The sequence below is a fragment of the Crocuta crocuta genome, unplaced genomic scaffold (assembly GCF_008692635.1).
Source record: "Crocuta crocuta isolate KB4526 unplaced genomic scaffold, BGI_CrCroc_1.0 scaffold180, whole genome shotgun sequence".
Taxonomy (NCBI): domain Eukaryota; kingdom Metazoa; phylum Chordata; class Mammalia; order Carnivora; family Hyaenidae; genus Crocuta; species Crocuta crocuta.
Window position 1 is genome coordinate 1,340,178 of NW_027527549.1, and position 26,039 is coordinate 1,366,216.

The 26,039-nt window shown below is 37.8% G+C and overlaps 1 protein-coding gene across 1 annotated transcript in view; it reads right to left on the bottom strand.

The window, feature by feature from the left end:
- Positions 1 to 3,441: 3,441 nt before the first annotated feature.
- Positions 3,442 to 26,039, bottom strand: part of TRIM33 (tripartite motif containing 33) — a gene marked incomplete at its 5' end in the record, with an annotated part of 119,187 nt that continues 96,589 nt past the window's right edge. Inside the window, 10 exons of the mRNA XM_077767809.1 lie at positions 3,442 to 5,354; positions 5,434 to 5,484; positions 6,933 to 7,085; positions 9,345 to 9,419; positions 9,851 to 9,974; positions 12,155 to 12,504; positions 13,795 to 13,954; positions 16,385 to 16,448; positions 18,749 to 18,881; positions 21,750 to 21,950. Of these exons, the coding sequence (XP_077623935.1) occupies positions 5,142 to 5,354; positions 5,434 to 5,484; positions 6,933 to 7,085; positions 9,345 to 9,419; positions 9,851 to 9,974; positions 12,155 to 12,504; positions 13,795 to 13,954; positions 16,385 to 16,448; positions 18,749 to 18,881; positions 21,750 to 21,950 (1,524 nt within the window). The remainder of the gene's footprint in view (positions 5,355 to 5,433; positions 5,485 to 6,932; positions 7,086 to 9,344; positions 9,420 to 9,850; positions 9,975 to 12,154; positions 12,505 to 13,794; positions 13,955 to 16,384; positions 16,449 to 18,748; positions 18,882 to 21,749; positions 21,951 to 26,039) is intronic.

Here is a 26,039-nt window from a genome sequence, read left to right on the forward strand (position 1 = left end):
ATCTATATATCTGTACATATTCCCTTTCATTTTTAGACTTCTCTATATTTTATTCTCTTTTCACTCTCTCTTTGCCTGCTCCACTGTCATCACATCTTTATGCGTGAAACAGGCTGCCTCACTGACCAGTGAACTGCAGTGTCACAGCCTGTCCTGTGTGTTCCCACTGTGATCTGTGTTGATTCCCATGAAAGCACCATCCATCTCCTACAGAGTCTAAACACTTGTGAAGGCAGGGCTGTGTTTGATACTTTCACTTCCAGAACTCCAGTGCCTGGCACACAAGTCTCAAATAAGTTTAAGTGACTAAATCTCAACTCAGAGAGGAAGAAAAAAAGGAATTCATTTGCAAACTTTTTCAATTTTCTAATTTAATAGAAATAACCAAAACAATGTGGCTTTCAAACAAGGCTTTAAACTAATCTAATACAACTTCTACAACACATTCCAGAGCATTATAACAAGAAATATTTACAGGCAGCTAATGTATTAAATAACCATGAAAAAGAAAATCTTGCTTTTAATACACACCAGCAAAAAACACAGGAACGGAACATTAGAAACTGCAACCTTGTTTTAAAAAATTAAATATGATTATTTAGAGAATACAATACCACAGAAACAGCACTTTTTCTTTAAGAATCATATTGAAGGGTAGTTAGTTATGTGCAAAAATAATAGTAGTTATAGTAGTAGTAATAATAATAATGAGGGGAGGAGACCAGTTGAAATACTGGAAGCAAGGAACTAGTAAGGCTGTGATTTTAACCCTTTCGTGTGTATGTTTACATAGAAAATTAACAGGCTTTCAGATTGCACATATCGTTTTTATAGGCTTATATACATGTTTCACTGTGGTTTAAAACATAGTAAATGCCTACATTTTTCAGACCAGGAGCAGACAAGCACTTCCTTCTTACGACTGAAATTTCGGCCACACCTGAAAGGGAATACTGCAGCGGCACTTACAAAATCATCTCAGTGCCTTCCCACATACAAATTTGGTGAACCTAAAAGAACAGCATTTTTAACTTTAAAGATTACTTGCTAGAAAAGGGCCAAACTTAATTTTGTACATTTTGTAGTATGATCGTGACAGATATATCCAAATTGATTTATTTTTGAAGATAACTTTCTCAGATACAATAAAAAATATATAAAAGACCACGAAGGCAAACACAAGGAACTAAGATGAAAGATACGTTTTACATGCATTTTGGCCAAGTAAAAGAAACCATTATATCCAAGAGTACATGTTGAAATCTGAAATGTCTATGTAAACTGTGGCATATAAATTTTTTTCTTAAAAAAGTACCTTCAATTTTTTTTACTCAAATACCTACTTTTAAAAAAATATGCAACTTTCCCCAATTTTTAAAATAAAATGCCACAATATATTGTCATAAGCTCCAGCATACATTTAAATTTTTTACTTTTTAAAAGATAGACTGGGTGATATGCATACAAACTTTTCCTATAAAATCACCACCCGGGAGAGGACTGTGACAAGCCTATCAGGCAACAGACTTAAAGCAGTGTTATTGCTTTATCAAGGAGGAGAGAACTGAGAGAAAAATAAAAAGAGAGCATCAAGGTTCAGTTCAAGGTTAAACTGATACACTCTGAAAACCTTGGATCATCTTCAGCAGATTCATACAGATGGTATGAAGAATTTGATTGTTTTGATTAGGAGAGTTGGGGTGGGTGGATTTTATAAAACTACTCACCGATCCAATGCTGAGTATGCAAATAAGCAGTACTGACTTCAACAAGAAATGAGATTTTTATACTTCCTATGTTGTAAGTGAGAGGGAATGGGTACCAGACTTAAAAGGCCAAGGGAGAGAGGGAGGGCCACAGTATCTACTCCCATTGTGGCTACTGAGAGACTGATGAATAACAGACAGTAGGCCAAAATCCAAGGGCACAGTCAGAAGACCTAAATCTACTGGCTTATTAACGCTAATCACTAATAATTACATGGCAGGATAACTGCTGAGGTAATTGATAAATCTACAATTTGCACGCTATAAACCTTTTGGTTCTATTTAAAAGCATTATTTCTTTGGATTAACTAAAAATCTCAAAAACTGTTACAACTAAAAGAGAGAATTAACTGACTTTAAGATGATTTAAAACTCCCTTATAGAAGACATAGAAATCAGAAAGTACCTGGTGGATTCCAAAAAGAATAATTTCAACAGGGGATCCAACACCTTGTCATCTCTGTGGTAACGTAGAGCATGACCTACAATCTAACCATACCGCAGAACTCGTACGCGTTTCACCTTGCGAAACAATTCCTTTACTCACTTGAATCAGCTGAGCCAAGTGCTAAAAAACAAAAAACAAAAAACAAAAAAACCACCACCAAATTCAGGCCAGCAGAACAGACCAAGAAACGATTTCGTGGGAGAGGGGAACTGCCAAACTTTGCAAGCTCTTAAGGAAACATTTAACGTCTCCAAATCTAAGGTACTGCCTTTTAACAAAGAATAACACGTGCAAAGATTATCAAAACAAACTGCCTTCAGGAATTGAAACTCCATGTTTTTGAGACACAAATGAATAGAAACACATGTACCATATCTGAGGATCGATGTAAGTTTTTACACTTTTTAACAGTTCTATTAGATAGTGCCTGAACAAATCTGCTTAGGACCAGAGATCGAGTTACAAGAAAAAAAGCTTCAATGCAATCTAAACTGAACGGCTTCATTTAAATGGTGGTTTGCCAACAGCTATTTACTTAAGAGTAAATCCTCAGTAGTATTAATTGCCTTCCATTAACAGAAATGGAGCCTATTAAATGCTGACAATAAAGTAGCTTTTTAAAAACCAATCTTAAATTAAAAGAAAAATAAAAACCAAAAACTCCACATAACCCGGAAAAACTTCAAAGGGAACACATTACCTTCTAAGGCCCCAAATATCAAGAAATAAATATTTACTAAAATTTAGTTTCTCCCCCACTCGTAGAACCTACATGAAAGTCTCATCTAAGAATCATGAGAAGGACTCATCTGAAGATGAGTCCAAAGTATAAAATACTAGAAATCAGTGGACTGACAAAAGGAAGTACTGCTACTCATCACTTTCCAAAACTGTGCCCTCAGATGCGTCTCCCGATAAACTGAAATCATAAACGCTGTGGGAAAGAGGGAAATGCACATAAATAAAGCATTTTTAAAGAATTCTCTTTCTTATAAGAAAATTCTTCTTAGGAACCTGATATTTGAGTAAAATGATAAAACAGTTCGGTTTAAGTTTTAAAGCCTCAACTTCTAACAAAACTGAAAGAGAACCTAAAAGGAAGCCACAGAATGAAGTAAATCAACAGTACTAATAAAAATCAATCCTGCTTAAATACACCATCAGAAGGCCTGAAAAATATTTGTGTTTACCCCCAACATTTGTTAAGAAAAGAAAAACCCGAAGGAATTTGTATAATAATTTCTTTAGAGCACTTTATTTGATTCAATATGCACTAAAAAATATTTACCTCTTAGACAATTATGTCAAGTAAGTTTTACTGAGGAGTCTACTGTCTGAACTGCAGAAGCTGTATTTTTAAAAAGGCAAATGATTTGCCACAAACCTGCTGACATCTGAGAAATATCTAATGGCAAGTCTTCTATTTTGGTCACTTTATAGTCTAAGGTGTCCATACAAAAGTAGGACTAACTTTTTGAATCCAACAAAAGAGAAGCCCGTACGTACACAGTCTAGAACACACATCTTGGATCTGAGCATCACAAATGAAGAGAAGAAAAACGAAACCGAGCCAAGGTGGTTTATCTGCCTTGGGTGCTGGACGCAGGGTAGTAAAGGTGGGTTTACTCCAGTAACCATTCAAGCGGGTATTGGCTCATTTTCAGGATTTACTTACAGGCCTCTTCTAAGTCCGTTAAGCCCCCAGTCCATGCAAATGTCCCACTTGGTGGACAGATGAGTAATCTAACCCCACCGGGTTTATTTCAATAGTTTGATATTTAATAATAAGCTGCTTCTGAAGATTTTCTGAGAAGTCTGTTCTCTATTAAAATAAGATAGAACCTCAAAATATGAATGTGAACATTAGAAATAGACAGCATATATTACAAATCCATTCTTGATAGGAACATTAGTAAGAATACACATTAGCTTAAAAAACAGGCTCAGCAAATGTTGCTGATCTGCCAGAAGTTTTAGTTCACTATTTACAAATAAGACAAAGTGAAATACAGATTTTACACATTTGGTAGCTGACAGATTACTGTTTGCCAATAGTGGTCTATCAGAAAACTGATATGAAGGAAGACTGGATACGAGCCAGCTGTCACCTTCTCAATCAAATTTAAATGTACAGAAAATGACATTAACTTTGAAACAAACATTCCGCCTTTGATGGGAATAACTGTACGATCGGATGATCTGACTGGGAAGTGCAATTCTGTCGAGGTGTTTTTCTAGAAATGACTACCATATGATCAGCCACTGAAAAGTTATCGTATTTACTTCAGCAGACCATTAAAACTGATTAAATGATGATGGATGATGTTTCCTAGACTCTAAGTATAAATAGAAAAGAAAACTGCTGTTGAGTTCTTTAAACTAATATAAAGACTGAGGCCCAACAGCATCAACGTGAGAAAAAATATAATGGCATGATTCAAAGCACATCTGCACTGACATCAAAGTGGAATCTGAGAAACTGATCTTAATTAGAAAACAAACCAGTATGTGTGTGTGGAAGGGGAGGCATGAAAAGTTGTTTTTAAGAACTGTGCGCTCTTGTCCAAACAGACTGGAGCGACATGACCCTCAAGTATTCACCTGTACACCCAGTATCCTGCACCAGTCAGTACCACATGATCACCAATATCTTGTCATTCTCAAGAACCATCCTCTTTAGTAACAGAAATCTTCAAACCATTTTACGTTTCCTTTTTGCTTTTCTTTTGAAATTGCAAATAGAGTTCTCTCCCCCTTTCTTGACGAGAAGTGATTTCTGTCCATTACTTCAATCTAATACTGTGTAAAATCTATCAGCTTCTTCAAGGAGGTGCCCACTGTAGGCAGGATATTCCAGCAACACTTAAATAAAAGGGTTTTTTTTTTCCTTTTTTTTTTTAAAAACAATTATTTAAGTTCATGTCATTTTACTTTATATGGACTGGTCTCTCATCTGACTTTAGGCGTTTTCTGCGGGGCTGTATAAAGTCTTCGTCTGAGTCCTCAGTTACCTCGCCATCATCCTCTTCCTGATCAAACTCTGGCAAAGGTGCGAAGGTCCTGTCTGAGTAGATCTCTTTGAGTTTATCTTCAAAGTACAATGCAACTGCTTTCCCTGCCTGAGCTACTTCTGAATCAGCCTGTAAGCAAAAGATAGGAATATTCACCTATTGGTAATGCATGTTCCTTCACCAAGTTTGCATGGTCTGAAAAGCTTACCTTCAAATTAATCTCTTGTGTTTCTGCATAAACTTGAACAACTTTCATCATCTAAAAAGGATACCAGAGTCAAAAAAAAAAAAGGGAAATTATAATCCTTTCTAAAGTTATAAAACTGCATAGGATTGGTGACCAAAGTCAGCCATACTAGGGGGAACAAATTGCTATAACAAGATTAAGTGCTTTCTAAAATACTACAGAACATGGAACCACCTTCTTTACAAAGTTCTGCTGCTAAAGCTACTGTGAAACCTTAAGAACTGTCTCAAATTCAGAATTAGTAGAGTCAACCTGAAATGGACCTGGATCAAATACATCAATGTAAGTAAGACCAAAAAACAAGTAACGCTGCTTTTTGAAAACTTCAAACCATCAACAAACCAACTATTAGAATTCTATCTGTATGGCAATTTGCTAATCATAAATTATTTAACTATTACTAAAGCAGATAAAATTCTTCCTTGCAACTACTAACCTACAATTCAGGATAGCAATTTACTTGAAAATAATCTAGCTGATTAGAAAGTAAGACACAAAACTTAGGACTATATTCATTTGACTTCAAGTGAGTAAGGTGTTACCATGCTAACTCTCTGTGGTACATTGCCACACTATACTTTTGACCTAGGAGGATTTTTTTTTTTTTTAAACAAATTTTTAAAAAGGTCACTTAGACATTTTCAGAGGTAGCTAGGAGTACACTTTAAATGATTCAATGTGCTTTCGGTAATAGTCATATGGCCCCCAAATTTCATCAGCAATAAAGAAGATACTCTATAATCTTTTGAAAGATTTTGTAGATTCTTATCCAATTCCATTTTCTTTCTCCTAGAATAATGAAAATCTTCCTTAACAATAGGAGACTTGATTTTTCCCAAAGAAAACCAAACATAATTTCTTTAAAAGAGTCATGTATCAATCAACTTTTTCTCAAGGACAGCTCATCCATTTCTTAAAAAAATATATATATAACCAAAGTTAATGAAAGTCATATTGCTGAGATGAGAAAATTCAACATTATATACTCTGGACTACTATTCAAGCTGAGCCACCAGAGAAGAGTTTATGATTTTAGGGTTCTACATTTAACAGATTAACCTATATTAATAATAAAATCAGAGTAATCAGTACAAACACCCTTCCTAAATGTATCCCAAATATAGGCTGTTTATTTCCCATAAAATATATTTAACTACAGACTACTTTCTATACTTGTATATCTCAATTCTCAACTTGTTCAAAAAGGAATATCCACTAATATTCTTAATTTATTGTATTTAAGTATATACTTCTAACTATACACAGTAAACTTTCTTCTTTGGAGCTGTGGATGCAATCAAATTTTACTTCTGACAGAACTGCAGCAGAAACAATTTTTTGAATCAAATTAGAAAAATCTCTTGGCAGGAAAAACCAAATAAAAAAAACAAAACAAAACAAAACCAAAAAACCCCCAAAATCTAATAATCCAAGACTTTATAGTTTGGAAGCTAACATACTTCATTAAACCTTTCACAGTTCTTGAAGATCAAACGGACATCAGCCACAAAGTCATCTGGGTTTTGGTAGTGTTGGGAATGTTTTTTCTGAAGCTTCTTTTTCACGGTGGATAAATCCATTGGTTTCTTTATAATTTTATAGTAGTTTGGTATCTAAAGAAAAATAAATAAGGATAGATGAGGATTCTCCAACAGTGCCAAACAGTTTTATTTAAAAAATGCACAGCATACTGATTTTAGGAGGGGAAATATGTTAATTATTGAGCCAGCTGCTTGCAAATTTTGGGTACAGTGAAATGTATTTTTAAATCTTTTGCCCAAATCATAGATCATAAAAATCAAGTCATATTCAGAATATGTGGCAGTCTTAATGCTTAGTGAAGGCCCCAAAGCTCTACCTTTAGTAAGGAGATTTGGAAAGAAAGTAGTCAGTAAGGATAGCCAACAACTATTGCTAAGGACACATCTGGCTTGTCAGAATTTTAGGACCCCTGAACAGGTGTTTCTTTTTTTTTAAACAGGAAAAAAAATTAAAAGAATACAAAATATATTAGAATGTCATCTTTGAGAGTCTGTAACTTTAGATCACAAAGAACTCTGAACATAAAACGACAGAAGAAGAAAGACTGTAAAAACACAATAAAAATTTTATTAACCCTTTAGTGATCATGCCAGGGAGAGTTCTGGTCCCAACTTCTGGCCAAAGCTTTGTATCCTTGGGAAACAACTGAATTTGGTGAAGCTATTTAAACAGTTCATGAGAAGAAGTGTTTGAAAGTTATTTTCTACAGTAAAGTTTCTGAACTTGAAGACAAATTTCCTAGTATCAGATGAATACTACTTGCACAAAATATCTTCCTTGAGTCTAGGTCTTTGGTGCTTTAAAATTCATTTCTGAGGGACACCTGGGTGGCTCAGGTCATGATCTCACAGTTCCTGAGTTTGAGGACAGCATCAGGCTCTGTGCTGACAGCTCAGAGCCTGGAACCTGCTTTGGATTCTGTGTCTCCCTCTCTCTCTCTGCCCCTCCTTGTCTCTCCATCTCTCAAAAATAAATTTAAAAACACTAAAAAAATGTTTTAAATAAAAGAAATCATTTCTGAACCCACCCAGTAAATAAGTCTACAGTTTCATATTCTATAACAGACTTGGTATTCAATAATATCTTAACTCAACAACTGATGGTGAGCAAATAAAACGTGTGTAGCATGTTCTCATTCCATCTGTGAATCACTGACCACCCTTGATATTCCTTTAGAGCTTTTATTCCTTACAAAAGTCTCCTTTAAGATAAACAAAGAGCACTGACTTGTAAAATCTCCAGTCTTTTCTTAATCTTCACTGTTCATAAAAGAGGGCTTATCTTCAGAAGAGCCAGTGTGAAAGATTCAATTTTACAGTTTTATTCAAATGAATATAGAGATTGTTTTCTCCCCTAAACTACAGAGCCTCAAATCACAGAACTGAAATTTTAGAAATTTAGTCCAATAGTCCCATAGTATGTTTAAAAAAAGTAGAGGCAAGGGTGCCTGGGTGGCTCAGTCGGTTAAGTGTCCGACTTTGGCTCAGGTCATGATCTCACAAGTCATGGGTTCAAACCCCACAGTGACCTCTGCAAGGACATCTCAGAGCCTGGAGCTGCTTCAGATTCTGCATCTTCTCCCTTCCCCCCCCCCGCCCCCCCTCTCTGTCCTTCCCCCTGCTTGTGCTCTCTGTCTAAAAAATTTTTTTAAATAAAAAATAAAGTAGAGGCAGAAAATTATGTAATTTCCCCCAAGTTTGATGGCAGAACTGGGAGAAGTCTTCTGATGCTTGATCTAAAATTCTTTCCATTATACCTATATCCCTTTATGTCCATTCTAAAAGTCAAAGAGGACACGGAAATTAAATTCATTCAGTTTTCATGACAGCAACAGAACCTTTAATAAATAAAATGCAATTTTAACAAGTGAGTCTTGTATCCATTTAGCCCTAATTAACTTTTCAGACTGGGGCGCCTGGGTGGCTCAGTCAGTTCAGCGTCCGACTCTAGATTGTGGCTCAGGTTGTGATCGCAGGGTCATGGGATTGAACTCCATGTCAGGCTCCGCACTGAACCTGCTTAAGATTCTTTCTCTCTCTCTCCCTCTGCCCCTCTCCCCCACTTGTGCTCGCTCTCTCTCAAAAGTTCAGATTAATAAGTACTCACAACTTTATCAGGTACTATGTTAAATAATTCTATAAAGGTATCATATATGTATGTCCTTGGAATATCCAAACAAGGTAAGAAATAGTATTAGTAAACTTGAACCTTGGAGAGATTGAAGAAATTCTTCAAGAAGTCTGAGACAAGAAGTCGTAGGGCCAGGGCCCACATTCTTAAATCTTATCCTAGGCTTCTTCACCAAGGATGTCCTAAAGTAAACAACTCACCGAAGCAGGAACTGGCTCCTGGAATTCAATACTTAATTCATGGCAATAGAGGTAAAGCAGAAGACGTTCACATTTCTGGCCCCAAAAAAGAAAGGAAAACTCATGAAATAGTTTTTCCCCTAACAAGGTATTCTTGAGTAAAAGAACTTTATCACTACAAAGTATTATTACAATAAACCAAACACATATGCCTCCTACCAACTCATCTAACTAAATACACATAACTGAAGCAAACTGTCTTGTTTCCAATTTAGTTGTGAAACTTCTTTGGTTCTATTTTAAATGAATTTCTGTTCTACTTTAATCGACTTTATCGAAGATAGAGTGCTCTTGTTCTTAGATGATGACTAAGGTAATTTATCTACCACTGACTCTACAAATGCAAAGGAGTCAAGCAACATTCTGCATTTTGTACAAAATTTTATAGGTTACCTAGGTAATCTGGTGGTGCATAGCCAGATAATTACGGAATCCCTAATAATATATCCAACTTACTTGACACTTACCCTTTGGTCCACGGGGCTTAACCCTTGTGCAGTTTTCCCTTTCTTACTATGTTGCAAATTATCACAATCATATTCAACTTCTGGTTTCCCAATATCTCTGCAAAATGTGCATATCCAGTCCCCACTAAAAGGGAAACAGGCAATTAGTTCATGTAAGTTTAACAAAACCCACTCTAGAGAGAAGCCAGCTCTCCAGAGTTGTCTCGGGTTCATTTTCTTTCCTTTCTGGTTTTTGAGGGGAAGAGAGGCTCTATTCTTGTCAGACTTCATGAAGGAAAAGTTGTATGATAAAAGGTTCCCAAAACTTTCCCCAGTCTTTAATTACTTTCTAGAAAGCTTTATAAAACTGGTACCACTGCATTTCAAAAAGGACCCTTTCTTAGCACAAAGCTGATGATCAGTACCTACAGCAGGAGACTGCTAACCCCAATGTTACCTCACAATGACCCCACCTCATGGATAAGGAAAGAATACAAGACATGGAAACTCCTGGGGTATCCAATACTGTTTGGGCATGGAATAAATATGCCAAATATAAAACAATTCTTCTTCATGGTCAGTCAAAAGCCAAGAAGAATACACAAACAACTCTGTAAGTGCAAGCACATGGACGTACATGTACCCCTTACCTTTTAAATCTGTTCAGTCTACAGTCTGTTTACATCAGGATTTCCATCAAACCATAAACTCCAAAAGGATTCATTGCCCATAACTGTCCCCCCTCTCCCCCACCTAAAGAAATTTTAAGTCTAGAGATTGTGCTAGTCTGTGCCAACAGTTCCAATTCCTTCCAAAGCCTTTGAGAGAAAGCACCCAGTGGCAAAATTCTAACATTCCAGCAGATGTTACTAATCAAAGAAAAGAAAAATATAAAAAGCCTTAATTACAACACCAAAATGTCCCCAGTGCTTTTCTTTTATAAAAGAGAAAAGTAAAAGAAGGCTCTTATTACATCTCTGGCAAATGACTATACCTCCTAAGACTTAGGTAAGAATTAAGATTCTTCAGAGCAATATTCCGGCACCATTTACATATGTATCTACCACTTTTCTAATCCAAAAGGTTGAAATTTTCAAAACAGGTAGTATTCACTCAACTAAAGTCACTGCTTCTCAGGAATCTGAGAGGAAATGTGAACGTTGTATCTACAGGCACAAAAAAACCTGAGCTTTCCCAAGAACACCATTTATTGCCATTTTAAAGGAAACCTGGGGGTAAAGGTTTGGGAAGTACAAAGCAGTCTCTGAAGTCAATTGGAGACAAAAATGGCTTGAGCAGAACTTGTTAAATGGAAGGGATAAAAAGAGCTCTTTGAATCCCAACTCTACCACCTAAGAAATGAAACTAATCCATGAAAATCCGTGAACTGTGCAAGCTGAATTAGTTCACTACAGAATTAACAACCGTCCACAAATTTCGTAACCAACCCAGCACGTGTGTCCTACTGTATTAGCTAGTATCACCAGCCTCCCTTGAATGCTCACCAATGAATGTTTTAACGCTCGAAACCAGATATAGAGCTGCCAGAGGGTCAAAGAGTATGAGGACAATGCTCATATTTCCCCCAATCTTTATTTATCTTCATCCCAAGTTCTTCTCTTCTAAATAAAAAATTTAGTAACTCTCCATTCCAAAGTTCATGACTGGAAGACATTCCAGCTGAATGACAGAAGGAAAAGTCTGAGAAATCTGGACACAATGCAAAGCAGGACTGGCACTACCAACTACCTGCTTCTGTGGTCAAGAGGAAGATATAACTAAAACACTCAAGATGTTGAAGGTGTTCTTACAAAGTACTTGTTTTTTCTTCAAAATGTCTTTTGAGAGCTTTCAAACCATTAGAAATGTTAAGTTCTGGGTAGGATCCAACAGAGTTGCCTCCAACTAAACAGTATTCTCAAATCAAATTATTGTAGACCCTACGAAGACTCATCACAATAGACAAAAATAAATTAAGCCTCAAAAGGAAACCAACTAACTTCTCCAACATCCCAGACCCCTATCTCTCATAATTTAGAGTTTTATCTACTTGGCTTACACTAAGTACAACCTGAAGGCCAGGAAATAGTCTTATTTTTTTTTTTTAATCACACTGTTCAGATCTTGGACATTTTACCATTCAGCTTTTCAAGTTTCTCTAGAAGGTAATACCAAAGGAATAACAGGCTCCACGTTTTACAGAAACACTATGCATTGCTTAGGAAGTCCATCTGCATTCACGCAGATGTTATTCATAACGTTCTGGTTTTTATCTTTCAGCTTATATAAACAAGCACAAAAAAAAGTCAATTATTTCACTGGTACCTTGGAAAGCTCAGAAGTGTTGGAACATGACAAGTTAGATGAAAGACCTTCGGACATTTTTCACAGCACAAGAGGTCCCCTCCATTTTGGCAGACAGCACACCAGTCTTCATTTGGGTCATCGTCTTTGCTATTGCCATCTCCTCCAATCCTTGCCGACCTGTGTACGAGGCTTCGAATCGGGGACTTTCCATTAACAAGGCTGCTGAGCCCCGACTGTTTGCAGCTTTCATTTGTATCTGAAGGTTCAGTCTTCACATGGTTTTCCAGGCTTGCTAATGCATCCAACTCGCTCTCCAGATGCAGGCTGGTTGAGAGAGGTGGTGTCAAGCTACTCTCAGGGCTGCTCAACTGAAACAAAACAAGGACAAAATCTTGAAAAATCTTTTTTTTTTTTTTTTTTTAAAGTAGGCTTCATGCCCTGCGTGGAGTCCAACACGGGGCTTGAACTCATGACCCTGAGATCAAGACCTGAGGCTGATGCTCAACAGACTAAGCCACCCAGACGCCCCTCTTGAAGAATCATTTAATCCTTATTGTATGCAGTGTGTGCGTGTAACTTAAAAGTTATGTCAATACACATATATGTACACTGACAAAATTTAAAATGAATTTAGAAATGGCATTATGACATTAAGAGAATAAAAAAAGCCCCCAAATGATTTAGGCGTGTTAATTTATGATTTTATAGAGTACTCTCTAATACTGGGTCACTTGGATAATAAAATTAATTAAGCTCCTAAGCACAATGACTGGAAAGTGAGCATAGGATCACACTTTTCCTACAGAGAACTGACTTTGGTACCCTACTTTCATATGAGAATCTGCTGCAGAGCTCCTAAGAAATGTTATCTACCTACATATCATTTAACACAAGTTGGAAGACTATGATAATTGTAAAAGAAATCTTTCACCACCCTTTTGCACCCAGTTTTCTGGGGGCACTTTCCAAGCCAGGTATTGGATGAAGATGGGACACTACTCCCAACACAAGGCTAAATCTAACTCCCTTTGTGCTCTAAATATACAAATACTGTGTTAAATAAATACGCTAACATTCCTAGTTGAAATTTCTATGTGCCAACCATGTAGAAAATGACACTTAAGCCTGGGCAGGAAGAAAAAGCCAAGACCAATGTGTGTGTGTGTGTGTGTGTGAGGTGGCCTTCCTTCATTCTACACTACACATTTAATAAAACGTTCTACCTGAAAAACTCTACAATAGTTAATAATTCATAAGCCAAAGGCAATTTCTCCATCACAAAACTCTTTGATCATTAAACTTCTCCATGTCAGCAGTCCTAATTCTGAGCTGATAGATCCAGGAAAGAAATCAAGGATCTTTTGTGGCCTAAGGCTCAAAGTGACTACTGATAAGATATTAATAAAGTCAGAACAAGATAGAACCCAACTTAGAATCATGGCAAAAATACTCACCAATTACAAACTAAAAGATCATTTCAAACGAGTCCTGAATACAATTACATCTTTTGTGACAAATTACAGCAGACACTGCGATGCAAAACTTGGGTTACAAGCATAAATATTCAAAACTACATAATACGCGGAGTCTAGTAGGCAGAGATGGAAGACCCCGTGTGGCGGCCCCTCCAATGCCCGAGAGACCCAGCGGGAGCTCACCATGCATGCGCTCCTCCTGCCGTCCTCGCTCTTCTCTTGTTTCACAGCTCCTGAAAAGCTACAGACTTCATCTTCAGTCCCAGGCTCCTGCTTGACCCTTACTTGATCAGACTTGAAACTAAGACTTGTCTTCTCTGCAGTTCTTCCTGATGACCCACAGCTAATAAAAAACAAAAAATGTCACCTAAGTTTGATTGTATAATGTACATAAAACCAATTCTATGAAAAGTAATGTTCATTAAAGTGAAAACGACAATGTAGTAACTTTGTAGAAGATAAGGATACGCGTAATGCAGGTAAGAGAAGTGTGATAAAACCTTAGCTTCAAATTCTTTAAAAACATAGATCAAACTATGAAAGACCCTAAAAATGTATTTTATGGTATGAGACACTCTAAATCATTTAAGAAATCTAGCGGATAACCATTTTCCCAGGCTAGTTAACATAGAATATCAGTGATTGCTTTTCTTTATAAAAGCATTTTCGGGGCACTTGGTTGGCTCAGTCACTTGAGTGTCTGACTTCTGCTCAGGTCATGAACTCAAGGTTTGTGAGTTCGAGCGCTACATGGGGCTATCAGTCTGTTGTGAGCACAGGGCCCACTTCAGATCCTCTGTCCCCTGTCTCTCTGCTCATACTCTCCCCCTCCCGCTCACACTCTCTCAAAAAATAATAAAACATTAAAAAATAATAATAAAGCAGTTTCAATTCTTCTCGGTCCCCAAACATCTGTAGAAAACAACATTGACAACAGTGGTCCATTAAGTGTCCTCAAAGGAAACTCTATTTTAGCTTTTGAGGGTAGGAAATTGGGAGAAGGGTTTAACAAGTAGTCAACAACCCAGAATATCCTTTTATGAATCAACAAAACAACAGGCTAAGAGGACAGGTATATGACTAATTGGTTCTATTTAGACCATAAAGTAAAACCACTGGCAGGAGAAGTGAGTAACTGGTAAAACTGTATTTCTAAGAATGAGCACCTTTTACACTCAATCTGTATTTTTTTCCAATTTAAAGTATAATTAAGAAGTCAAGCAAGTATTTTAATGGAACTTATCTTCAGAATGCACACACACACATCCAAATAAAAACAACATTCAGGGGTGCCTAAGTCGCTCAGCAGGTTAAGCGTCCAACTCTTGGTTTAGGCTCCGGTGTGATCTCAACGATTTCATGAGTTAGAGCCCCATGGAGGCACTCCCTCCCTGTCTGCCCCTCCCCAACTTGTGCTGGCTCTGTCTCTCTCAAAATAGTGTTTTAAAAAGTTTATTAAAAATAATTCATGTGTCTTAAATCTTGCTTGCATTGTACTAAATCATTCAAACTAAAGTATAAAAACCCATCAGCATTTATTCCATTCTATGTTACCACACTCTACATACCACTCCCATTTCTTAGCTCTGTCCACCAAAAAGGCGTAAGAAACAATTAAGTAGCAATGCATGCCATTAATGCCCAGAAGATTGTCTCCAAGCACTACTTTCTCATTAACACAACCAAGATTTCTTAAAGAGATGGTGATCTATAGGCCTGAGGCAGAAAATATATTAGACAAACCTGGAATATCATTTCATAATAGGAATAAGGAAGTTTTCAAAGAATACTGGGGTTATCCCAAATGACCAACGAGCCAAACAGCCAAAGAGGGAATTTAACCTATCAATAAAAATAGCATCTATGATAGTTTTGAACATATAACATGTTTAAATACGTGAGTGCACAAAGGTAATAATAACCTCACTGGTCAATGCTGCAAGGTGCTGGGAACCAACTCACTATTATGACAGGAAAGTTTCTCTTTACAGAAATATTCTAAACCAGTAAACAAAAAGAAACAACACAATAATTAAAATATCATTTTTCAACCAGTTAAAAAAAAAAAACAGCTAGGCAATGATCATTAATGGTTGCTGTCACAAACAGAATCAACCAACAATTATGTGCCCTGATGGAAGTACAGACGCCACCAATGAAGTATTCTTCCTAACCCCCCTTCCCTCAAATCAAACCTAAATCTGATCAAACCTCCTCATCAAAATTATCAATAGAGGGAAAAAACAGCACAAAGTAGAGTATTTTAATGACAAGGTGGGGGACTCTGTTTTGAGAAACAATACGTCTCTTCCAACATTCAATCTAATTTTGACCTCAACATATCTGTGGATGGCAATGTACATACAGCTTATTTTAATTCGATTTAAAGAAACCATTTTTTAAAAAGGGATGGGAAAAATTGGGAAATCTGAACATTAATGGGATCTCTACTTATGTTAAAGAATTAGTTATTAAAGTTTTCTTAGGTGCAACATGGTTCTGTGGCTATAAATTTTTTAAATTCTTTAAATGATATACATTGAAATAAGTCCAAGTAAAATGATAAGACATCTGAGGTTTGCTTCAAAAGCATCCGGACCAGGGGAGACACCTGAGAGGATAGAAGGAATCAGAATGATCACAGCTTGGTAACTGGTGAAGCTGAATGATAAGCATATGAGTTCAATGTAATATTCTACTTTTTTAAATACGTATTTAAAATCTTGCTTAATAAAAAACGGGGAAAAAAACCACTAACAATGTTAAAACTCACCTGCCTCGACTGCCAGTACTAGAGGTACTAGGGGGTCTCACAGGTGTGTGAGAATTGGATAAACCTGGAAAATAATACATCAAAATGAATATCAATGCAGGGAAGAATATTTAGAATTCTACCTACTAGTCACAGATTTAAAAATTACTACGTGGCAATCTAGCAATCCTTAGAAATCAGGCCTAGCCTTAATGTCAAAATCAGGGATGGCGTGTGGAACCCTTGGCACATACCAGCCAGTTTCTGTCAGTTGAGCCCAGACAGGATTCTCAGAATTCCCCTCAGAGCAGCAAGACTATCCAATCAATGAAAACTACTGGATCAAGAGAAAGCCATTTACCATCCCACTCCAAGTCATCTGGTAAATATCATTCTTAGATTCCTGATATTTAGTCTTTCTTTTAGAAGTCCTAGGATAATTATATTAAACCTTTAAAATTCTACAACTCTAATACAACAAATTGTATTAATGATACGTCTTATGAAAAACTCACATTTAAACTTGAACTATTTTTATTCCAGAAATAATGAGGTGGTCTGTTTCTGTTTCAGTAAGAAATAAGTAACATTTAATTAAAATTTAAAAAAATATATATACTCTGTAACCACCTGTGTACTGTCCATCCATTTAGAGTTGCTTTAATCATTCGGTTGTTCATGACAAACAGGGTTAAGAAAACAACTGGGGGGGCACCTGGGTGGCTCAGTCGGTTAAGCGTCCGACTTCGGCTCAGGTTATGATCTCACGGTTTGTGGGTTCGAGCCCCGCGTCAGGCTCTGTGCTGACAGCTCAGAGCCTGGAGCTGCTTCAGATTCTGTGTCTCCCTCTCTCTCTGACCCTCCCCTTCTCACACTGTCTCTCTCTCAGAAATAAATTTAAAAAAAAGAATAAACGTTTAAAAACAACAACTGGGATTTTAGAAGAGATCTGTACTTCAGACTTGAATTGTCACAATGTGAACAGTTTCAAGTAAATTTATTTTATTTTATTTTATTTTTTTATGTTTTATTTATTTCCAGGAGAGAGAGAGAGACAGCGTGAGCAGGGGAGGGTCAGAGAGAGAGGGAGTCACAGACTGAAACAGGCTCCAGGCTCTGAGCTGGCAGTCAGCACAGAGCCCGACGCGGGGCTCGAACCCACGAACCGCGAGATCATGACCTAAGCGAAAGTCGGACGCTTAACCGACTAAGCCACCCAGGCGCCCCCAAGTAAATTTATTTTAAAATTGCAATTTGAAAATTTACTTCCCTTTCCACCTCTTTCTAAAAAAAATTTTCAATTTTTCATTATAAGTTTTAAATTTAGGATGAAACCAAAGAACTCTCCAACTGACCATCTGTATCGTAAAATATAAGACATGGTAAGAAAAGGCAACTGCAAATCCAGCAAAGGATGTAATTAAGGGTTTAGGGAGGGGTAATTAACAGTTCTGAACAGCGTGCATTACAGGTATATATTACTTCACTTAGTTGAAACTGCCAACTTATTTTTGAAGAAAAGTAAGTAGAACAATCAGGGAAAAAAATGTATGATGTGATACTATGATGGTTAATTTTATGTCAACTTGACTAGACTATAACTACCCAGTTGTTTGACCTAACACCAGTCTAGGTGTTGCTGTAAAGGTATTTTTAGATGTGATTAACATTTTAATCAGTAGATTCTGTCTCACAAATCAACCTCCACAATTTGGGTGGGTCTCACCCTGTCACTGGAAGACCTTAGAGAAAAGACTAAGGTACCTAGAGGAAGAAGAAATTCTGCCTCCAAACTCAAGACTATAACATCAACTTTCCCTCGGGCCTCCAGCCTGCCAACCTGCCCTTTGGCTTGCCGGTCCTAGGTCCTAGCAGTCACGTGAGCCAGTTCCTTAAAACCTTCCTCTATACACACCCCTAATACACACACACACACACACACACACGCACACACCCTTACTGGTTTTGTTTTCCTGGAGAACCCTAATACATACACAGCTGACCCTTTAAACAATGTGAGAGTTAGAGGCATCGACACCACCCCCACCAATGCAGTTAGAAATCGCATATAACTTTGGACTCTCTGAAAACTTAATCACTAACAGCCTACTGTTCACCAGAAGCCTTACCAATAATATAAGCAGTCAACACATATTTGCTGTTGCACATATTATACACTGTGTTCTTACAATAAAGTAAACTAGAGAAAAGATGTTATTAAGACAATCGTAAGGAAGAGAAAATACATTTGTAGTACTGCATTCACTGAAAAAATCCACATATCAGGTGGACCCATGCAGTTCAAACCCGTTTTCAAAGGTCAAGTATAATGACAGATACTTCTACAGCGTTAAGGAGATGTGGCAATGCCTCTGATGGACTTACCTGAGGACCCCGGAGACAGGGCAGAGGGCCCTGGGGAGGGGTTCATGGTGCTGGTCGGCTGCGGGGGGAGGTGACTGCCTGAGATGTATCTACTTAGTAGATTATCTAAACTACTTGAACCAGCATCTTCCAACTAAAGAAAAAGAATGAAATGATAAATTTGCTTTGATTAAAGCAGGAGAAACTATTAATTTCATAATCATTTATGTTCACAATTTACCAACAGGTTATCGTATCAAATTTGGCTTAATTGTTGCTTCCTTGTTACTTCTCCTGGGGACCCACAATGGTTTAAAGATTGTGTGAACAGTATTATTATTCAGCAATAATATTATTCAGCAAATACCCGGCAGCTCGAGAGAGAACCCAATAATCCACTAAATCCTTCATGTTCTACTAGGAAAAGAGCTCTGACACACACAGACTCTTTTGCCTTTTCTCAAATTTTACAAAGAACTCTATTTATCAGTATTTTTATCCCATCTTCTTCTATTTCAACATTCATAGTTCTGCCAGAATCACTCACCTGAACAGAAATTTAATCAAGTCAGTGCCTAATTTTAAAGCTTTAGTTAAAAAGATTTGAGACTCAAAAGAAAGCCCTTAGCCTGGGGCATAAGGCCCCTTAATTACACCAAAAAAGGGGGCAGTCCACAGGAGAACTGAGCCCTTTTCTCACTCATAGGCAAGACAGTTAAGTTAAAGCCAGAGGACTGGACAACTTACACATCAATTTCCTCTCTTTAAAACCTCCCAACTATACTGACGAACTGTAATGACAAAATAGAAATTATTTATGTAAGAAACAGCAAATACTATTTAACTATGAAAACTATCTTAAGAAAAGCTATATACTATTCCATAACAGGTGATCAAACTATTCTTAAATAGCTGCCAATCTTCTTGCTTTTTTGGTCCACTTGTGCCCACACTTGCCCCTTGCAAGCTCTCATAAACTATCTACCTACTATCTCTATGGATAGTGGGGAGAGAACCAGACTTACGACCCGGAGTGTGAGCTCTGAATTAAAAGTTTTCTATGTACTAGCCACTAACCTCTCTTACTCTCATTCATAATACGGGGGTGTCACTATCACAAGAGGGTTTCACTTATTAAAGTGATAATGCTGCCTGTGAAAGTGCTTTGTAAACTCTAAGCTGATAACTCAGCAATTTTACTTTGTTCCCAACACACCCCCAGCCCCCATTCTATACTGTCCTGTCCTCTTGGCACCAGCACAACTAACCCTCACTCAGCCAAAACAGGCCACTCCTAATATTAGGGAAGCAATCACATTAGGAGAATTCACAATGAGTTAGTGACTATGAAACAATTTGAAGTTAAAGAAACATCCTTTAAAACTCTTATAAAATCCATCAAAATATTAAAATGCAATCAAGGCTCTTCCTAGTGTCTTACTAATTACAGTAACACTGTCCCTCGCTCCCATACTATCCCGACTCTGAGTAACTTGTACAATGCACAAGAGGACAGTCAGTATAACCTTCGAAGGTTACATAATTTAGAAATAAAATGCTATCAAGTTGTTGCCTCGGCTGAATGAGGACGTGCAGTCCGCTGTGCCCACTCTTGGTGCCTCATTGCTCCCACCCATCCTTGGGATGCCCAAAGCAGATCTACCAACTTGAACAAGTATTTCAACAAGCACTACGAGTACCAGCATGTCATGCTACCCAGAGAGCTGTGCAAACAAGTATCTAAAACCCATCTAATGTCTGAAGAGGAGCGGGGGAGGCCTGGCGTCCAGACTGCGTCACTACGTGATCCATGCCACAATCACATACTCTCCTCTTAAACCACCACTTCCAAAAAATCAACAAAACTGAAGTCTATCTGGGGATGATTAATTACACCTTTTTCAAATTTAATGTCTATGTATGTGAAGGAGTATTCAGTGAGTACCTGAAAAACGGACAAATAGCTCATCCTTACATGTGCACAGCTACACTCTTCATTGCGGCAGGGCTCAGTTAATCGCAACTGTAAGTAAGTTACTATAAGGTGGTTCTTTGTGTTTTTAAAAGTAATCTCTACAACCAACGTGGGCCTTAAACTAACAACCTGAGGCCAAGGGGTGCACCCTGGGCGCCCAGGGGACTCAGCTGTTTAAGTGTCCTGACTCTTGGTTTCAGCTCAGGTCATGATCTCACGGCTTGTGAGTTTGAGCCCCAGGTCATACTCTGTGCTGACAGCGGAGCCTGCTTGGGATTCTCTCTGTACCTCCCGTGCTCTCTCGCTCTCTCTCAAAATAAATAAATAAATAAATATTAAAAAAAAAAAAAAAGTTGCATGCTCCACTGACTGAGCCAGCCAGGCACAGGCGCCTCTCTAAAGTGTTTAAGATAAAATTTCTTGTAGTCAGTTTTCCCTTGAACATGTTTGCCTTTGTTGCCTCTGTTAAATAAAGCTTGTATGTCGCACTAAAAAGCTATTTTTAATAAAAGGCTTTTAATTCAAATGAATTCATGAAATTTCAGGAAGCACTGAAAGACATTTTTCTTCAGGAAAATATTACAGGTGAAAGGGACAGATGCCCCAGAGGCCCTTCTACTCTTCACCTTCACTGCCTCCCTCCGGATGCCCCACCTCCCCCCTGCAGGTGCCTGATATCTATCTAGGCCTTCCAACCACTTCCTTTCTCAGTCCAACCTGTTTGCACAAGGGGCGCAACATCCCTTTTGGACCAAACAGAAGAGTGGCAAAGTTGTGACCATCCCCGGGTCCTGGTCTCCTCTCTGGATCCAAAGTCACAGCAGGAGTGCTGTATCTAATACAAGGTTTGTCCGTTGGCAGGTGGCAGATGAACAAAGCCAACATCTTATAACTTTAAAATATGGAGGCATGCTAGTTTCAGCACACATAGCTTTTATTTCTTTATTCTTTTTTAGCGCACATATCTTAAAAATCAAATATTTAACACTCTACTCTTGGGAAATTTCAGAGCATGTTTTCAATCTCTCATTCAACCTAACTACAAACCTGTATGGGTGGAATGTCTGGCAGCGATGGAAGGTTTTCGGGATTGGTAACCGAGGGGATTAGCTCTATTGCCGTGACAGACGGGCTGGTGGGACCTCGATTTGCGTTAGCCAGCGTAGCGGTGGTGGGGCTGGTGGGATTGACCACGGTGTTGTGCACCGACACAACAGGAAAGGGTCCGGCGTGCCCTGGGTTCGAGTGCTGTTAGAAAGAAAGATGTTATTGTTACTTGATCTGCCAGGATATCCTAATTTGAGCTATGCCTTTACAAGAGTTTTTAGGTTAGGAAGGATGCACGAGTGTTTGATACCTGTGACTGAGAAACAAAGAAGTAAGCCCTACCTTACAGTAGCCACGCCACAGAAGCAACGTAAGGGTCCGTGCACTGATGAATGAACAAAGAACAAAGAATGTGTACCTAAAACGTGTGTGTGTGTGTGTACACAATATTATTCAGCCATAAAAAACGAGGCAATTCTATCATTTGCCATAGCATGGATGGACCTTGAAGGTATTACACTAAGTGAAATAAGACATTAATACATCATCTCATTTACACATGGAATCTTAAAACAAAAACAAATTCAAATAAAATGCATTCAGGCTTGTGGTTTCTAGAGGTAGAGGGTAGAAGAAGGGGGAGTGGAAGGTGGTCAAAAGGCAAAAGGTACAAACTTCCAATTATAAAATAATAAATAACAGGGATATAACATACAATATGACCATAGTTTTAAATATATAGGATAGCTATTAAGAAAGTAAATTCTAATTCTGTGTCTCCATCTCTCTGCCCCTCAGCTGCTCGACTTTCTCGCTCTCAAAAATAAACATTAAAAAAATTTTAAAAGGGGCGCCTGGGTGGCTTAGTCGGTTAGCGTCCGACTTTCACTTAGGTCATGATCTCGCGGTTCGTGGGTTCGAGCCCCGCGTCGGGCTCTGTGCTGACAGCCAGCTCAGAGCCTGGAGCCTATTTCAGAGTCTGAGTCTCCCTCTCTCTCTGACCCTCCCCTGCTCACGCTGTCTCTCTCTCTCTCTCTCCTAGAAATAAATAAATAAAATATTTAAAAAAAAAATTTAAAAACACAAAAAGTAAATCCTAAGAGTTCTTATTACAAGGAGGAAAAAATTTTTTTTGTTTCTTTTCTTTTAATTGTGTCTATATAACATCACGGATACGAGCAGAACCCACTGCGGTAATCATTTCACAAGATATTAAACTTACAGTGATGTACATCGGTTATTAGTAAAACTGGGGGAAAAAGCCTTCTTCAACTGATACAAAAAAGTAATAATAACTCAAACTTAGCCCTTTGTTTTCCTACTCATTTCTGTGTAGTTTTCAGGAAAAAGAGAATTGCCATTATTTTCAACCTGCCAGCCTGGTGATATGATGTTATTATGAGCAAAGATGTACATAAACAGATGATCTACATGCTCCCTAAGTTTTCAAACATCAGGCCAGGAAAGCCACTGTTCTATTTATATTCCTCTTTGACTCTTTTGTCTTTTTAAAAATAAAAACAATCGTGTACCTGTGTATTCTATCCTGATAGGACAGAAAAAAAACATTTTACAAAAGGAAATACGACATCGATTCCTGATTATAATAATCTGTGACTCTAGGCAAATCACATAACTTCAGTAATTTAGTAATGTGGGTAATACCTCCTCTGCCTAGGGGACTGACTGTTATGAGGATCATTTAAGATAATACAGGGGTGCCTGGGTGGCTCACTTGGGTGAGAGTCAGACTTTGGCTCAGGTCATGATCTCACAGATCGTGGGTTTGGGCCCCGCACCGGGATCTGTGCTGACAGATCTGGAGCCTGCTTCAGATTCTGTATCTCCCTCCCTCTCTGACCCTCCCTGCTCATGCTGTCTCTCTCTCAGAGTAAATAAAACATTAAAAAAATAATAATACTGATGACAATCTTTGGGAAACAAATTATACATCTACAGATAACCAGAAAATTTACACAGTGAAAATTCTAACATTCACTTATTTCTGTAAGAGCCCTAAAGTCTGATTCTACAGCTTCTGCACTCTTCCAAAGGGAGCAGCCCACTGGTAATACTTGTGGGCTTTCCATGTACTCATGGGTACATGGGTATGTGAACACTTTTATCGAAACTAATGTCCAGATCTTCAACCTTCATATGTACTTTTTTCTAAAGAAAACCCCACTTCCCTAGGAATGTGCCAGTCTGCAGGCCCTCCTCTTCCCCTTTCAAATCTTATCTAACACACTGTCCTGGGGCAGAAGATACTCTTAGAAAGGCAAGCAAAGATACAAGTGTTAAGCTGATGAAAAAGTGCCCACCTCAAAAACCTGGGGAAACAAATCTCTGAGTGGGTATGAATACAAGTTGACCAACAAAAACAAAAGACATGAAGAAACTGTCAACTTATAAAAAGATTTATGAAGTAGTATTGATAGCTCATTCTGAGTTTTAGTATATAATCTGCAAAAGTTCAAACAATTCAGGAAAATGAAAAAATGATTTTAATTCCCAGATACACGTTTTTGTAAACAGGCTTCCCAAGCATCCTAAGAAAACAGAAACCAGAAAAACCAGTAATAAAAACTGATGCTGAATTCTAACTCTAACAAGTAACAGACACATACATACAGGGTGACTGGGTAGTTCAGTCCATTAAGCGTCCGATCAGGTCATGATCTTGCGGTTCATGGGATCAAGCCCCATGTCAGGCTCTGTGCTGACAGCATGGAACCTGCTTGTGATTCTCTCTCTTCCTTTCTCTCTGCCCCTCCCCTGCTTGCGCTCTCTCTCTCAAAAATAATAAACATTTACACACACACACACACACACACACACACACACACACACACAGGAAAAAGGAAAAGTCTCCATCTATCTCATAAAGAAATGAATACCTAGAAGAATTTTATGTTTCCAATGTTCTTAAACCATGTTTATGTTGTTTTAACAATTGTACAGGAATTATTGTAATGAAAATTGGTCCAAAAATTTTTTTAAGCTTAATAATAGTTTTATTGTCACTGGAAATACAAGAATTTTTAAATTAAAACAGACATTTTTCCCACAGAAAACTGCAACTGACTGATACATATATCTATTAAAGATGAGTATATTAAGATAAAACTCTACAGAAAGAGTAGAAGAGAAATTTAGGTCCAAGGAGAAAAGAGAGAATAAAGTTTGGACTTTCATAATACAGCCTGCTATGGTATTTGGGACTCCAGTGGATTAGTTTATGAGAATGATGAAAAGTTTTTAGTTTATAATGTCTATCCACAATATGCCAGAAAATATGTCCTTGGCAAAGATATAAACTTAAATTTATAATAGAACCTTTATTTTTTAATTTTTAATGTTTTATTTATTTTTGAGAAAGAGACGGAGTACGAGCAGGGGAGGGACAGGGAGAGAGGGAGACACAGAATCCGAAGCAGGCTCCAGGCTCTGAGCTAGCTGTCAGCACAGAGCCCAACGCAGGGTTCAAACTCAAAAACTGCGAGATCATGACCTGAGCCAATCAGACGCTTAAATGGCTGAGCCACCCACATGCCCCTATAACAGAACTTTTGAAACGTCGGCCTTAAATGTAAGGGAGTGCATATTTTTCAAAAATCTTTCCAGAGGTACCTGGGCCTAAAAGTTGAAGAACCACTGCGATGGGACTATTTATCAAACTTCAGTATGCACATTGATCTGAGTTAGTAAAAGTTTACATATTTCTGAGTACTCTCCTCCTGGAAATTCTGACTCAATGGCTATCCTCAGAATCTATTTTTGACAAGGACCCCACATTCATTCTGAGGGTTATTAAAGCATGCTTTGAAAAACATAATTATAACAGTTACATAATGAACTTTATTATTTTATAACTAGAGGTCATATGTAAAAGTAGCCTGATCTTATAGTCCTAACTCCTATTCATTGTTTGTTTGTTTTGTTTTTTAATTTCTGAGAGAGAGAGAGCGAGAGCGAGCGCAAGCAGGGGAGGGTCAGAGAGAGGGAGACACAGAATCCGAAGCCGGCTCCAGGCTCTGAGCTAGCTGTCAGCACAGAGTTCGACCCACGAACCGTGAGATCATAACCTGAGCTGAAGTCAGCCGCCTAACTGACAGCCACCCAGGCGCTCCTCCTATTCAAATATAATCTACTATTCAGGCAAAAATCAGAAAACATGTTTTGATATACACTTATTTTTAAGAGCAGGTGTTATCTATAACCTAAAAAAGAAAAATAAGCAGAGAGAAGCTATAACCAAATAAATACATACAGCACAGCCCTACTGTTTTC